This window comes from Psittacula echo, assembly GCF_963264785.1.
Source record: "Psittacula echo genome assembly, chromosome: 4".
NCBI lineage: Eukaryota > Metazoa > Chordata > Aves > Psittaciformes > Psittacidae > Psittacula > Psittacula echo.
Window position 1 is genome coordinate 92,637,108 of NC_137738.1, and position 15,917 is coordinate 92,653,024.

At 38.4% G+C, this 15,917-nt stretch overlaps 1 protein-coding gene across 1 annotated transcript in view; it reads left to right on the forward strand.

The window, feature by feature from the left end:
- Positions 1–15,917, forward strand: part of ASAP2 (ArfGAP with SH3 domain, ankyrin repeat and PH domain 2) — a gene marked incomplete at both ends in the record, with an annotated part of 95,634 nt that overhangs the window by 14,228 nt on the left and 65,489 nt on the right. Inside the window, 2 exons of the mRNA XM_080615928.1 lie at positions 10,217–10,289; positions 15,700–15,845. Coding sequence (XP_080472054.1) covers positions 10,217–10,289; positions 15,700–15,845 — 219 coding nt within the window. The remainder of the gene's footprint in view (positions 1–10,216; positions 10,290–15,699; positions 15,846–15,917) is intronic.

A 15,917-nucleotide genomic window follows, 5' to 3' on the forward strand; every position in this document is an offset into this window, starting at 1 on the left:
TGTTAATTATGATATCAGGCAGTTCTTTTTAATGGGGGAAAAAATGTATTAATACTGAGAAACCCTGCAGAAATTTCCAGCGTTGGTGTGCTGAATTATGGAGAGGTGGAATGAAAATCACAGGCTGAAGTCTGGAAGCCACTGTAAAATGGGAACAATTTTAGTGTTTCAAGAGAAAAGGGTGTATAAATAAAACTCCCTTATTTATTATTTAATTGTTGCTTTAGTTGTTAATTTACTTGTTTTAAGAACTTCTGTCATTTGACACAGGGCTTTCATGTGAGAACTGGCAAATGAAACTGAAAGATTAACTATATAATATGTATTAAATTGTAAAAGGAAACAACTTTCCAGAAGCAGAGAATTTTGACATGGATTGAGGGATGTTAAAGATTACTTGGCTGTTCAAGACAGTTGTCACTGGAACTTTATCTTGTTATCTATGTTACTTTGTTTTACATAATGATATACCTCAGGATGTTGAAGTACGTGATACTATATATGTGGATGTGGGTATCAGGAATTGTCTAATGCAACTGGAAAATTAAGCAACAATTGCATAATAAGGGAGTTTTATTTACACAATCTTTGTTTAAAAATGAGCCATTGTGGAAAGTGCATCAAGTTTATTACATTTCTTATGACCTCTGTATTTAAAGTCCAGTCATATTGCCTTTGAAAGCAGATAGCTGCAATGTTGGTGGTGAAATAAAAAGGAATATATATTTATCAGTATAAAGGTTGTTTAATGCAGGAGGTGGATGTGTTCTGGAGGAATAGTTGGCATAAGTGGCCTCCATTCTTTTCTCTTAGGCAGGAGGTTTTATTATGCAGAAATGCTTGGTGTCTGTTCCCTGCTTAAGTATATGTTGCATTTCCAACTTTTTGTAATGAGGGAACATATGGAAATGGAGTGATTAATACATAGATGCAGCACCTTTTTTGTTCTGCGTGCAACGGTATCATGTAGTGACTTGTATTAATGATGTAATATTTTGTAGGCTCTGAACCTCTCTTTTGGGATCTCTCTTCAGTGGTGGCAGTGGTTTGTTAGAGAACTCTGATTTTGAGGCCCCACATCTTTGCTTTGTAAAAAAAAAAATAAAGTCATTGTACAAAGTCATCATGCTCAAGTGTGGTTTTATATACAACATAGAGCAGTGTCAGATTTTCCCATGTTTTACCTTTGCTGCAGAATTACCTTTTACTTAAAAGTATTGATTTCCCAAAACAGTAGGAATACCTCTTTCTACTGTGCATACCCTTAGTTGTATGCACAATAGTTTCTAGCCAAAATGTTTACTACATTTTTCTGCCAGATAGACCAGTGCTTGTTCAGACAGATTGCCTTGGCATTGGGCCTGCAAGAACCACAGACTCAGATGCTGGAGAAATAATGCTTTTGTGGAAGGGGAATTTGCAGAGACAATTCTGCCATAAACCCTGTCTTTTTTTATTCCATGTCTGTGTACCTTCATAGTCTCTTAAGTAGACAGGTCTCGCACCCAAGAGTTTATTTATACAAATTAACCGTCATAGCTACTGTAGAATATAATGTTCTGGAACATTGCTTCACATGCACACTACAAATAAAGTAATTACCCAAATTAAAGTTTTTATAATTCTTCTGCTAGAACATGTTAGAGACTAGGATGCCTTGCCCGAGACTATGCCTATGAGGGCTTTTTTCCACTCTTTGTGGAAGTCCTTCCCTCAGTGTGCAAGGTGATCAGTGGAAGCAAACTGGAGAGAATTTGAAAAAGAACCTAATAGATGGTGGGAGGAAATGACATAACAATAGGAGAATGGAAAGAGGATTTTGGAGGGGGATAACATAATTTAGGAAGCTTTTTACCACCTTACGTAGCAGAAAAGTGGATTGAGGCCAGCAGTGTAGGCAGTTTGTTTCTAACAGAAGGATAACAGAGATAGAATGTCTGTGGATATCTCTGATCTTTTGAGTCAGAGAGGATTAATTACAGCAAATATCAGATTGCCGGTAAAGACACACTAGAAAAGCTAAACGATTGTGCTTGCTGGGTATGAGTAGTCAAAACGTGCTCTTGTTACTTCTTAAACATGAGCAGCCCAGTAACGCACAAGAGCACATTCTTGCTCTGCTGTCTCTACAGTCATTATTTGATCACTTCTCTTTTCCTTACTAACTGACCAAATTTCTTCTTGAGTCCTTTTGTTTTTGGGAAGGACATTCCTATTTGCGTTCAGCATCTACAGCAGCCTCTGGCTTTATTACTTACTCTGAAATACTCTGGAATGGGTGAAGTACAGAAGTATTTATGGCTATTGAGTGGCCTGATATTTTAATGCAGATTGCTGAAATGGAGAGTGAGATTCAATTTTATTTTAAAGATAAAATGGTTAAGAAAATTGTTTCTATTGGATCTGAAGTCAGTATATTAATATTTTATTTGCATCTTTGTTGGTTAGATGTGCAGTATGGGGAAGAATACATAGGTTTCTGTCTCCAGGGTTATTTTTCAAATGACTTGATAATTTATTTTCCAAAGTGTTGTTACTGCTTTGGCTGTACTTGCAAGCATTTTGTTGTTGTTATTGTTCCAGTGGACTCTTTGTTTCTTAAAGAGAGAAAAAAAATTGCATACTTTGAGATTTTTTTTATAAATTCAGATCCAGTTTTGTAAATACTTTCAGCAAAAAATCCATCCAAATTACCAAAAATGTGAAATAGTTAATTTTAGTCTTTCTAAAATGAAGCTGCTGTGGGTAAGAAGGAATGTATTAGAGACTTTCGACTGTTTTAAATAAAAAATAGAGCAAAGATGATGATCATCCGGCTCCTTTCCCTTCCTCCCTCGCAACTTCCCACAGTAGGCTGTCCTGCAGTCATGAAGGCACTGATGCTGAGCTGTGAGAATCGTATTTAGTTTTTATCTTTCCTTGTCTGGAGTTAAAAACCTTGGGCTTCTTGTTTCTTTTGAGAATAGCCTGTTGGGCTATGTAGTATTTCTGGTTGAGAGCCTCTTAGTTTTTTCTTTTTAAACTGATTGCTGGAAATAGGGAGACTACCCTGAGTAAGGATGTGTATGTGTTTTGTTTGCTGCCCTGAACATCTGCTCTTGGCCCCTACTGGTAGAGGCTATCACGTTCAAAGGAGTGTTGATCTGACCCAGTATGGCCATTTTTCTGTTCCACTACAGAGAATTGCTTTCTGAATCATGAAAATATGAGGCATTGGTGTAAGGACACTTGCATAAGATAAAGACCCAGACTTCTGCTGTGAGTTTGGCACAAAAGATATTTAATAAACATCTAATGACTAGAGCCTGGGACTCTCTGTTTATGCTGCTACTGCCTTTTTTTTTTCCCCATACCCTTTGGTTCTGTAAAAGGCGCCAAAATCATCTTTGGGATATTCAATTACTGTTGTTTCTGCCTTCCTGCGTTTTTAGTCCCCCAATTAAATATGATGAAAATTTTTTTGTTTTTCCTTCATTTTGTTTTCCACTGAAAAGAGCAAATAATACTTACTTTTTTTGTGTGTGTGCCAGCCTGGAATGTATTAAATATGTTTATTAATTTGAGGCAATAACCCTTCCAGAAGAAAGGAGCCTGTATATTGCACAGATCTATTTAGACAATATCATTTTTTGGATTGATGCTAGTTTTGAGTTTATTCTTTTAATGTTTTTTTTCTTCCTTTTTTGGGGGGTGGGAGGAGGGGAAGCAGCAATGAAATGTTTGAACGTTGTATTTCCTAGTGGGCTTAAATCTTCCTAGGCAATGTGCAATGGACGTGAATAGCTGCATTATGATTTTAAAATGTCTGGGCAGATTGTGGCATACCAAGTAGGAAGTTTCAGTAGCCTTGGACTTATTTCTTCCTGGTAAGAGGGGTTTGGTTCTAATTAGTTGGTACCTTTTATTGTTCGGAGTAGAAAGCTCTGAAGCAGTTAAAATCAAAATTGTCCATTGGCAAGTGAAACTGGAAACTGGACCTTGTTTCTACTTGAGGAAAAAAAGTTTTGCTGCTGATCAACTGGTACTTGAGTCCTCTCTCTACTGGTCATTTTAAAAGCTGTGTTTTCTTCGTATATTTTGGTATGCTTGTTCCGCTCCCTAATAGCAGACATGTTTGTTGCTAAATTTTCATCAGGCATATAGGACTTTAAAATAGTTTGTGTTATGATTTGAATTGTTGCTTCTGTACTCTATATGGACCTCAGAAATGCACTTACTTCATTATTGTAATCTTGAAATTTTCAACCTGTGGCACTCCAAATACCTAACACTTGTATTACTGAGTACCTTGAGAAGGATACATTAGCAGTGTGTCCAAAACATATTTGTGATAGGTGCCAAAATGGTAGCCTTCACTTGCTCTGAAAAAAGCCGATGTGAGTTAGAATTGTAAAAAAACTTGTATATTGAAGGTAATTTTAGGATTGGGGTTTTTGTGATGTATATGATCATGTGTAGTAACTCCACAGATAGATAAACTAATGGAAGATACAGTAAGAAAAATGAAAAGTTACAGATTTTTTAAGCATAGAAGATAAACATATGTCTTTTTAATAGCTTTCGCTATTAAAAAGTGTGTATGTAGCTTTAGGTTGTAAGGTAAAACAGTTTTCAAACTAATTTAAGTTTCTGTGACATTTTAGGAGAGATTAGGTATGGATTTTGAAGAAGTGTACTGATATGAGCGACAGGTTTGATAATAAATTGCCTAATGTTCACGTATTTAAATTCAGTGTCACCATTTATTTAGATGCCTCGAAATTCATGTCAAGAGAACAAGGTCATTACCAGGCTGATCATAGCATATTAGTTCTGGACATGTTGAATCTGTGATCTCTAGATATGCTGCAGCAACGCCACATAGATTCTCATATAAAAAGTAATTTACCTTAAAAATGGTTTCACAAGATTAACATTAGAAGTCATATAAAAGTAAATGAACAGAAGACATAGATCCTGTGTTCAAAAAAACTCTGCACTGACAAGGGCACACTAAGGAAGGTCGCTTCTGAGTTTGTTTCAGTTCATGCTGCGTAGCACCACTTCTACAATAACGTAGCTTCTTTTCTTATGTACTATATATAATTTATTGTGGGTCATGTCCCTGTCCCCCCCTTCCTTCCCCCCCAGATCAAGGCTATATTTACTGTTTTTTAAAAAGAGGGAAGTCTGAGTGCTCATCAGTTGAAACTGAGTGGGATTATGAAAATTATTTATATGGCCTCTTTGACTACATTGCACTGAAATAAACAGATGCCAAAATAAGCAGTCTAGCACTGGAGTTTTTTGAGTCAAAACTAGAAGTATTACATGAGAGGGCAAAGTGATCCCACTATATGAATTACATGGTCATTTTTCTTCTGGTTCAGTAGTTTACTGGGCGTTCTAAGTATAAAAAGAAATGCTGAAATATGCAGTGTCGGAAGCCATTTTAAATTTCACTGCTTCTGGCAGTACTGAACGTGCACAAAGCAGTTGAGTTAGGGGAAGGTATCATTTTGGCATGTATGTACACATCTGGGTAGTGTATGTATTATTTATGAAACCTACAGATTAGAAATCAAAAGTACATTAAAACTACAACTTTATTTAAATTGATTTCTAAGTGCTAAGATTTGGACAAAGAAAAGGATGAGAAAATATGAAGAACAATACTAAAGTCAAAATTTTATGCTGAAATTACCCGTTTAAAACACTAGTTGTGAAAAAGAACCAATGTCTTTCAATTAAACATAGGCGAAGTCTCCTTCCCCATTTTTTTGGCCTATAAGCAAGATTAAAATACAGAACTAAAGATGCAAAGTTTTTCAGTGTTTTGGCCTTTAGGCATACAGAGCCACTCTTAAATGCAGCATTCTCAAAAGATTTTGCAAAGGAATGGAGGACTAGAAGAAATCTCCCATAGGAGCAAGTCTAGTTTCTTACCACAATAGGTATAAACATATTAATCTTTCATAAAGTTATTCAGTTCCATTTCATCTCCTGTTTGGAAAGCTTTCCAGCATTTTATTTGTTTTTCTTAATTCCTAGTTGCAGTTTGCTTTAAGCTGTTCTTATGCTAACATTATTTTTTAGTTTAGTATTTCTTGGTGTTTATATCTTTTTCCTCTTCATTACCACCAGTAAGGACTTTAGGTAGAACCCTCTATTCTGGAGAGAGGAGGCTACCTACAGCCTGTCTGACAGGGTATCTGAATATCACAAGGTACAGGTAATCAGTTACCCAGACAAAATAGTATTGATCATTAGTTGCCTCCATAATAGCCCAAACCCCTTTGAGTGACTGGGGATCATTTCAGGATGGCAGCCTGTTCTTTCTACATTTTATGCTTTTCAATATTTTATTATTAGTATTGTTTATTTATTTAAGCACTTCGTGTCTTTATTTATATTTGCTTAGAGTGGGCAAACGCTGGCACAGGTTGCCAAGAGAGGTGGTAGATTCTTCATCCTTGGAAACATTGAAGGGGAGGCTGGATGGGGCTCTGAGCAACCTGATATAGTTGAAGATGGCCCTGCTCATTGCAGGGGGGTTGGACTAGGTGATATTTAAAGGACCCTTCCAATCGAAACCACAGATTCTGTGATTCCAATTCCCTCTAGCTATCTGCTTGAGCTAGCCAATTTTGGTTATCTGCACCTTATTGCCAGTAATATAATTACAAACCAGTGCAGTTCAAGAAAGGCTTTTTAATTCATCCTGTACATACTGGTGAGTGAAATCAACATCTACTTTGCCTCCCATTTGATGTGTATAATTTTTCTCTAAGCGTTTATCAGAGTCAAAAATCCAGTGCTTCAGATCCACAGTTAAGCTGTCAAGATCAACATTTTGGACCTAGACCTTTTGGGTGTTCCAAAGAGTAGGTAGTATTTAGTGACTTTTGTTGTTGTTGTTGTTTTGTTTTTTTTTTTAATTTGTTCGCTTGGCTTTGGTGGAAGGAGATATCCTGTGTCTTCATGGTTTTGTTTTTCATGGCTATCTCACTTTGGCACCCCATGGTGGTTCTGCAAGCATCTGATAAGCTAAACCCCTTTATTCTCCTGATTGTTTTTCTGCCTTAGCTCCCGGTTCGTATATGGATTTTTCCCTTGGATACGCAACTTTGCAGTCTTCACTGTTAAATTTTTTCCTGTTCTCACTAATCTCATCAATAAATTCAATTAACAAAAAACCACTCTTATTTTTAAAGAATGAAACATAGGGTATTTTTGTGACAGTTTGTTAATTTTGGTAATGACAATATTCTTTTAGGTTTTATATGCAAATACAATTGCATGGAGTACTGACTGTCACAAATCACTTCACTTTTTATGGTTTTGATTTTTTTTCTTTGGTGACTGGATGAGGGAAGAAGTAAGTTGAGTCAATGTTGCTTTTTGTATGAAGGTGGGATATTTTGTTCCTGGGATAACTTGTCTCTGATTTTCATGGCTTTGGAGGGGATCATCTACCTCAACAGAAGCTGAGCAAAGTCCTCAGCTGGCAAAGTCAGTGCTAGGTCAGTGTTAGTCAAGGTAGTATTTAGCTTGCTTTAGTCATATTGTTTCCCTGGATATTTCAGCATTGTACTGTAGACCCAGTGTTTGCTACCACAATAAAAATGTGGTAGTGGTTTCTAGACAAACTGAACTTACAAAGCCTCTTCTATTGTGAATGGATATTAATTCACAATATGAATGTGAAGAAATGTTTGGACTAATGAAATGTTAAGAGTTTAAAAAACCAATAGAGATGGTAGAAAGAGCTCACTGCTCTCAGGCAGCTCCTGAATTCTTGTTCAGAAACTTTCCCAGAGGATTCTTCCACAGGAGCACCTGGGTATGTTGGTCCTCCTACTCGTTCCTGTTTTTCCCATTGTCTTTTCCGTTGGCCTGTGTTGTGTGAAGGGGTTGACTGCCTGAGAGCAACTGAAAAATAATAAGTTTGGTGTTTTTTTCCTCACATAATTTTAAACAGAGATCAGGTGTCTCCTGTAGTTTACAAAATCTCAAGCATTTGCACTGGCACAGCTGAAAAGGCAGGCAGGGGAAGAAGGGAAATACCCAAGGAAGCCTGACCTAGCAGTCCTGTATGTTTTCATCACATTAGGGTTTTAGGTTTTGCTTCTTCTGTAGCCCTCAGTACTGTTTGTGTGGGGTTTTTTTCTATCATCCTTGTTTTGAATTTTGATGTGGACAGCTGGCTGAGATAGCTAGATGTTCAAATTGTTGTGTTGGGGCGTTAGCTGTCTATCATTTCTGTTGGACCTTGGCTATGTTGTGGCTTATGCATTTGCTCTTCTACTGCTTGATCACAGTGAAAGCATGAACTGGTTGAGAGAAGTTGTAAACTAAAATGATTACTTCAGTTGAGGAAGAGAACTTGAAGTTTTCCCTTACTGACAGTCTGTGCTTTCTGACTGAGGCAGTCATGGGTCAAAAGATTTTATGAATCCATAGGTCGATCTGGACCCTTGATCACAATAATACAAGTTCATAATTTACCCAGTGCATTTATCCTTTCAACACTTCTCTCTTTCAAGTGGAAAGTTGGAAGTTTTTTCAAGAAGTACTGTCCTTTTTTTTTTTTTTTTTCTTCCTCTTCCCTAAACTGAGGTGCAGAGATTTAAATAGTTTATGAGCTGTACACACAAACCTGAGTCTTAGCTGAGAGCTAAATCTGTAACTTTTAAGACTCTCTCTATCAGCCTTCTCTTTGGACTGTTATTTGTAATGCTAGTAGTTTAAGACATTCATTTCACTTTGTCTCCAAGAGGATAATTGCCCTTTGATGGAGTCCTTGATTGATGAAATTATCATTCCTCTGTAGTCAGCTGATCAGATGCTGTTTTTCTGAGGTTATTTTTAGAACTCACCAAATACACAGTGAGGGAGTTTACTTTATGTACTCCCATCCAGACAGGTGAGTAATCTAACCTTTGAGATCGCCCTGTGTACAGGTTTGGTGTAGTGGATGCAATTCAAATTGCTGGAGAGGGTGAAGAGAGCTGTGTGGGACTTCTATGGGCTTTCTTAGGGTTTTCTTCCCTTCCTGTGTACTTCAGAATTTCAAGTGAAAAGGCCTCTACGTTTCTCCTGCTAACAGGTTTCAGATGTGAAGTATAACGATGCTGAAGGTAAAACTTCCAAAGGATATAGCAGTACCATGGCACTATAACATCAACGTTAAGGCAACTTCTAAATCCGTTGGTGATTCTATGATTCTATGAATGCTGCGAAGATTTTGCCCAGCTATTTGCAGTCTGAATACATTCAGTTTAAGAATACTCCCATAAATATGAGGGATAATATTTGTTTTTGCATTCATTATGTTAAAATAATTGGATAGGGTCCTAGGGACTGACTTTTCCGCATCATTTCTGTTGCACAAATTATTAGCAATAAAACAATGGTAAGTCACATGTGTAACTGCTGCAATTCACTAAAATCTTTTGAATGAAAACTGGAATGAGTTTGGTGCTTTTTGCTTTGTTTTTTTTTAAGCATGTATTATCACACTAAACAGCTCTTGGAGTAATATAATTTGTAGTGTTTGGTATCGTTCTTCCATGGGGTCTAAAGACATGACCACATCACCATCTCTGGAACTCATACTTAAATTTTCTTGCAGTTTTAAATAGCTTGTATAATTGTAATTCTGCTTCTTTGTTCTGGAATAGTGGTACATTTTTGGGTTTGCCAGCATGTCACTTCAGTAAGCCAAATGGTTGCCTGCTTCCACTTCTTTCTTTGAAACAAATTGGTTGTAAGTGCTTTGGTATTCTGGGTAAGATTTAAACTTGAATTTTATGTTGTGTTGGTGAAAAGTTTTTCTTAGTTTTAAAATGTGTGTAAGATATTTGAGAGTTAGGCAGTTTATTTTGTTCAGCATAGCTGTGAGAAAATTCATATAGTTGGGAGTGCAATTAATTAACTGTATTATCCAGGAAAACTGAAATTAAGTTCCATTTTTAATATTCTGTCTGGGGCAGTAATATTGCTTGTGCCTTCAGCTGTGTCAGAATATATGATGGCTTGAAACTGTTTCAAGCTTCTTTAATAATTTAACATTGAAAGAAGATACTATGTAAAGAGTTTCATTTTAGATGGTGCTGGGTGTGTGTGATGTTAACTAACTAACATAATAGTGTTACAATTACAGGAGGCTTCCAGGGCACAGATTCACCAGAAGGCAATCCAGTATTTTGCATTTAATTTTTCTGTTTTGCTTTAGGCTTTGGATGTTGACCGAACTGTACTCTATAAGATGAAGAAATCTGTCAAAGCCATAAACATATCTGGTCTGGGTAAGTATATAATAATTCCTGGTAGTTTATATTGGTGAAATTGGAGAATTTAAACAGTCATCTTACTGAATCAGAAAGAGTTATATGAGTAACTCTGAGAAGAGAAAACGGTACATTTTAAATAGCAGTCTTGAACATTGTGCATTTTAAATAGCTGCTTGATCATGAGCTCAGTAAGAATGAAATTTTGTGAGGTGGCTGAACCTATCTAGCTGTCATACTGCTACCAGGTGAGGAATTTGTGCTCTCTCCTCTTTCTGCTAGGTCTGGACTACCTTCTTCTGCCACCCCTGGTGCTTGGCAGATCTCTAGATGAGCTTTGTTGCTCGTATAAAGCTGCATGTGCAGGGTACATGCTAGTACCCTAGGCCCACTGTAGGAGAGGATCTGGTTCGAGACCATTAAAAACCTAAACGTACACAAGTCCATGGGACCTGACGACATCCATCCGCGGGTCCTGAAGGAGCTGGCGAATGAAGTTGCTAAGACACTGTCCATCGTATTTGAAAAATCATGGCAGTCAGGTGTGAAAACTGGAAAAAGGGAAATATAACCCCCATTTTCAAGAAGGGGAAAATGGATGACCGAGGGAACTGTAGACCCGTCAGTCTAACCTCTGTGCCTGGCAAAATCTTGGAGCAGATTCTCCTGGAAGGCATGCTAAGGCACATGAAAAACAACAAGGTGGTCGGTGAAATCCTGCCTGACCAATTTGGTGGCCTTCTATGATGGGGCTACGGAACTGATGGACAGGGGTAGAGCAGCTGATGTCGTCTACCTGGACTTGTGCAAAGCGTTTGACACTGTCCCGCATGACATTCTTGTCTTTAAATTGGAGAGACATCAATTTGATATCCAGACCACTCTGGATAAAGAACTGGCTGGATGGCCGCATGCAGAGAGTTGTAGTCAATGGCTCAATGTCCGGCTGGAGACTGGTAATGAATGGTGTCCCTCAGGGATCGGTGTTGGGACCGGACTTGTTCAACATCTTTGTCAGTGACACGGACAGTGGGATTGAGTGCGCCCTCAGCAAGTTTGCTGATGACACCAAGCTGTGTGATTCAGTTGATATGCCGGAGGGAAGGGATGCCATCCAGAGAGACCTCGACACGCTTGTGAGGTGGGCTGATACCAACCTTATGAAGTTTAACCATGCCAAGTGCAAGGTCATACACCTGGGTCGGAGCAATCCCAGGCATATCTACAGGTTGGGCAGAGAAGAGATTCAGAGCAGCCCTGCAGAGAAGGACTTGGGGGTGTTGCTCAATGAGAAAATGAACATGAGCTGGCTTCAGTGTGTGCTCGCAGCCCAGAAAGCCAACCGTATCCTGGGCTGCATCAAAAGGAGCGTGACCAGCAGGTCAAAGGAAGTAATCCTGCCCCTCCACGCTGCTCTCGTGAGACCTCACTTGCAGTATTGTGTGCAGTTCTGGTGTCCTCAACATAAAAAGGACATGGAACTGTTGGAACAAGTCCAGAGGAGGGCCACGAGGATGATCAGGGGACTGGAGCACCTCCCGTATGAAGAGAGGCTGAGAAAGTTGGGGCTGTTCAACCTGGAGAAGAGAAGGCTGCGTGGAGACCTCATAGCAGCCTTCCAGTATCTGAAGGGGGCCTACAAGGATGCTGGGGAGTGACTTTTCATTAGGGACTGTAGAGATAGGACAAGGGGTAATGGGTTAAAACTTAAACAGGGGAAGTTTAGATTGGATATAAGGAGGAAGTTCTTTACTGTGAGGGTGGTGAGGCACTGGAATGGGTTGCCCAAGGAGGTTGTGAATGCTCCATCCTTGGCGGTGTTCAAGGCCAGGTTGGACAGAGCCTTGGGTGACATGGTTTAGTGTGAGGTGTCCCTGCCCATGATAGGTGGGTTGGAACTAGATGATCTTAAGGTCCTTTCCAACCGTAACTATTCTATGATTCTATGAAATCAACTTAACTGGAGTTAAATGAGCACCTGGGATGGTAAGGCATATATATCATGAAGAGCTGAGGACATGGAGGGGTGAAATTACTCTCTTTGGCAGCAGTCAGAGACTACATTTGGCTCTACTGCTTTGTGAAGCATCATCCTTCTTGGTGGCTTCCAGTTATGTATGTTGAGAACTTCATGACAAGAGAGAGCTGATGAGCTGCAATTTCGTATTGTCATGATGCACAGTCAGATATTTCTCAATTCTGATAAAAATACAAGGAACTGTTCTATGTGGATTTTGATCTGTGTGCCAATCTCATGGAGTTTTGTGTGTTTATCTTTGCAAAAATAACTGAAGCTTATGTTTTTTCTGGATCAGCAGCATTTTGTGAATAGCAAACAGCATTTGTTGGCTTTTGTTCTTGCTGTGCAGTTCATAGCAATTAGAACTAACAAAACCTATATTACATGCGAAATAGATAGGCCTGGCAACCTTGGAGAGCCACCAATATCTGACAGAACTTGTGGGAATGTTCATGTTGAGATAGAAGGTTATAACAAGAATTGCTGTTGTGGTATAATTCTTATCAGCTAATTGAAAAAAGTTCCTTCTTGCCCAACATAATGAAGCTGTTATCTTTGGATTGTGGAGGATCTGGTTTAAGATTCATCTGGAGCTGTGTCATCTGTTACATATTTATTTGGCACCCTTTCTTCTGTTTTTGTGGTTGTTTCAGGTTTGGGTTTTTTTTCTCATTTATTTTTGAGTGCTTGACTGTGCCTCATAATCAGTGTACTTGTTAGAGCAGTTTTTGCATAGTTTTTAAATTCATGCTGCCCCGTCTTGACAAGAAAGGTTTAGAGGCATTTCTTTTACACCAGCAGAAGTATCACTAACCCAACCACTTGCCAGCCCTTAGGGTTTCTTTTGACAGAACAGAAACTGTGGCCCTGCTCTTATGAGAACATTTACTGAGGTTTTAATATAGGTTCCCTGAGTATTAGATGCACGTTTTGGCTTTCTTTTTTAATGTGTGAACTTAGAAACTGTGATAGAGGATTAGACAGTAACTCCAATTTGTATATAATTTAGTTTCTTTCTTTTAAAAAAGCCTCTACACGCTCAAACAAACCTGATTCAGATGTCTGTTGTTTGTAGAGAAACTTTTTAAATCCATAGGGAAGAAACAATAGGGAAGGGAGAGTATTTTGAAGGGTTCCGTGAGAAAATACAATTTTGTGTTCTTCAGAAGCACTTATGGAGTACCGGCTCAGCTAATGGTATAGCTGCAATAGCAGCATTCTGGGCAATGTCTCAGAACTGCTGTTGATCTGTTGGTTTGTTGGCTTTGCTTAATCTGAACATAGATCCAGAATAATGGTCCCTAAGATGCTGGGGAATTGAAAACTCTTGGCGATGTTGTGTGGAGTAGAAAGCTTTTGTTTCTTATGGTACAAAGTCAGCATGGTTCATCTGCTGCTTGCACATCTAACTGCAACAATAAATGGTGGCAGCCTTTTCATCTTATTTTCATGCAGTGACAGCCTTCTCTTTTTGCTGTGTCTTGACCTCCACTTTCCTGAGTAAGAATATGCTAAGAAGGAAGCAGTAAGAATGCAGAAAGCAATATGGAAATAATTCCCCTTACTGGGTAGCTGTGTGAACTAGAGAAGTTTGGACTTGCCGCATCCTGCTTTTTGCTGTCTCTGCCAGTTTGTACAGGTGTGTGTATGTCACACAGTAGTATTAATGAACATCCTTACTTCATCCTACAGCTCATGTAGCAAAAGTTTGGTTAAATGCTTAGCTCCTGCTGTTGATGCAGAGGAGAACTAAGTACAATTCAGTGCTAGGGCTTGAATGGCTATATGCAAAGTATTTTTTACAGGCTGCAATTTCGGCACTCAAGCTAGAAACTTGCAGAATTAATACCATATCTGTAACTTCAGTTCTGTAGGTACTCTATGACAGTCTTTAATTACACAGTATTGTACCACTACTTCACAGGGGTTTAGTTTCATATATTGGAAAGTAAAGAAAATTTGTAGCTACTTGAGAAATAAAGTTCTTGAATGGCTGGCCAAATAGGAATGTGAACAGACAGGCTTGTTTTTAAGTTGAAGCATGCCACGTTTACTGAACAGGTTTATTGCATAACTAATTTATAGAAATTTGGAGAAAGTATATTGCATCAAGAATCCTTTGGATATTAAATGTGTTGATGAATATAAATGGGCTTGAAATGAAACTGGATCATTGCTTGTTTGAACAGATTAATCCTCTCTAAATAATCTTCAGGGTTTATGCTGGTCTCATGTAGTGACCAAGAAAGGGTTTTTGTTCCTATTAATGCATAACTTGTTTTCTAGGGCGTGGGTTTTTTTTTTTTTTTTTAAGCATTAGAAATTGGCCACAGCTAGAATAAGAAATAGGCAACATTAACCTTCTCAGGTGCTAACATGGTGTGCTTTGTCCACCTGCTCAAGTTTGACATGGTCACTAAGCTTGGTCTCAGAAAGACTTTTATTCCACAAATCAAATTGACAAGGACTTTTTAGGCCTGTCTACACAAGCAAGTAATTTGGTGTCTTAGGAGTGAATCAGTAAGCTTCTCAGATTTTTTTTTTTGTATTTGAATCAGGGGAACTTGCTTTGAGCCTAGGTTTCATGTCATTCCCTGTGCTGAATAATCCCCCAACACGTTCAGCTCAAAGCTCTCTGAAGGACCCAGTTGTCAGGTGTATGCTGGATGACTTGCATTGGTGCAGCCCATACAGTGACTCAGAACCTGCTGTCTCTGTTAAGCACTGGACCACTTCTGGTTTCATTGTCTCAGAAAAGAACCTAGTTGTGAACCAAAACTGCTTTGAGAACTGAGCTGGCCTGTGGTAAATGCAGGCTGCTAGGATTTGCTTCAGATCCCCACTGGTCCTCTGAATCAGGCAGCTAACATAAATACGGATTTTGTCCTCATCTGTAATGTAGTTTGTAGTCTCATTTCCTTAGATGACCTGAGAATCTTATTGGATCTATTACCTTCTGAGCCAGCCCAGACCCTGGTAACACTCTTGATCTCCTCTGTTCTGTTGTTCAGCACACAGTTAAACATAACACCTCCTGTTAAAATTAATAGAAGCATTAATAGAAGGCTCTAAAAGTTCATTCTAGGAGTTGAGAATTGTTATGTGGTCTCCAGTATACTGCAGGAATATTATGGGTCTTTCTAGATTCACCTGTCATGATTGTCTTGTCTTGACACCTTGTCTTTTGTACAGTATGTGGGTAGATACACATAAACCAGAATTAGTGAGATACGTCATACTTCTGGTATATCTGTGTTAAAACATAAATAATAAATGTTCATTGTATCAAGTAAATATTTTTAGCAAGAGATCTGAAAAGTCTGGAGGTTTTGTGGGGTGTTTTTAGCTCAATTGTAATTTCAATAACCTTTTATTTACTGATATTTTTATATTTTGCTCTTTTTGAAGCTCATGTGGAAAATGAAGAACAGTATACACAAGCACTGGAGAAATTTGGAGGCAACTGTGTTTGCAGGGATGACCCAGATTTGGGAACAGCGTTTTTAAAATTTTCTGTGTTTACAAAGGAATTAACTGCACTCTTCAAAAATTTGGTAAGAATTACTGAAGAAAAACATATTGAAATTTTAAGGCCATTACAAAGGTTGTATTTCTGAATTATAACA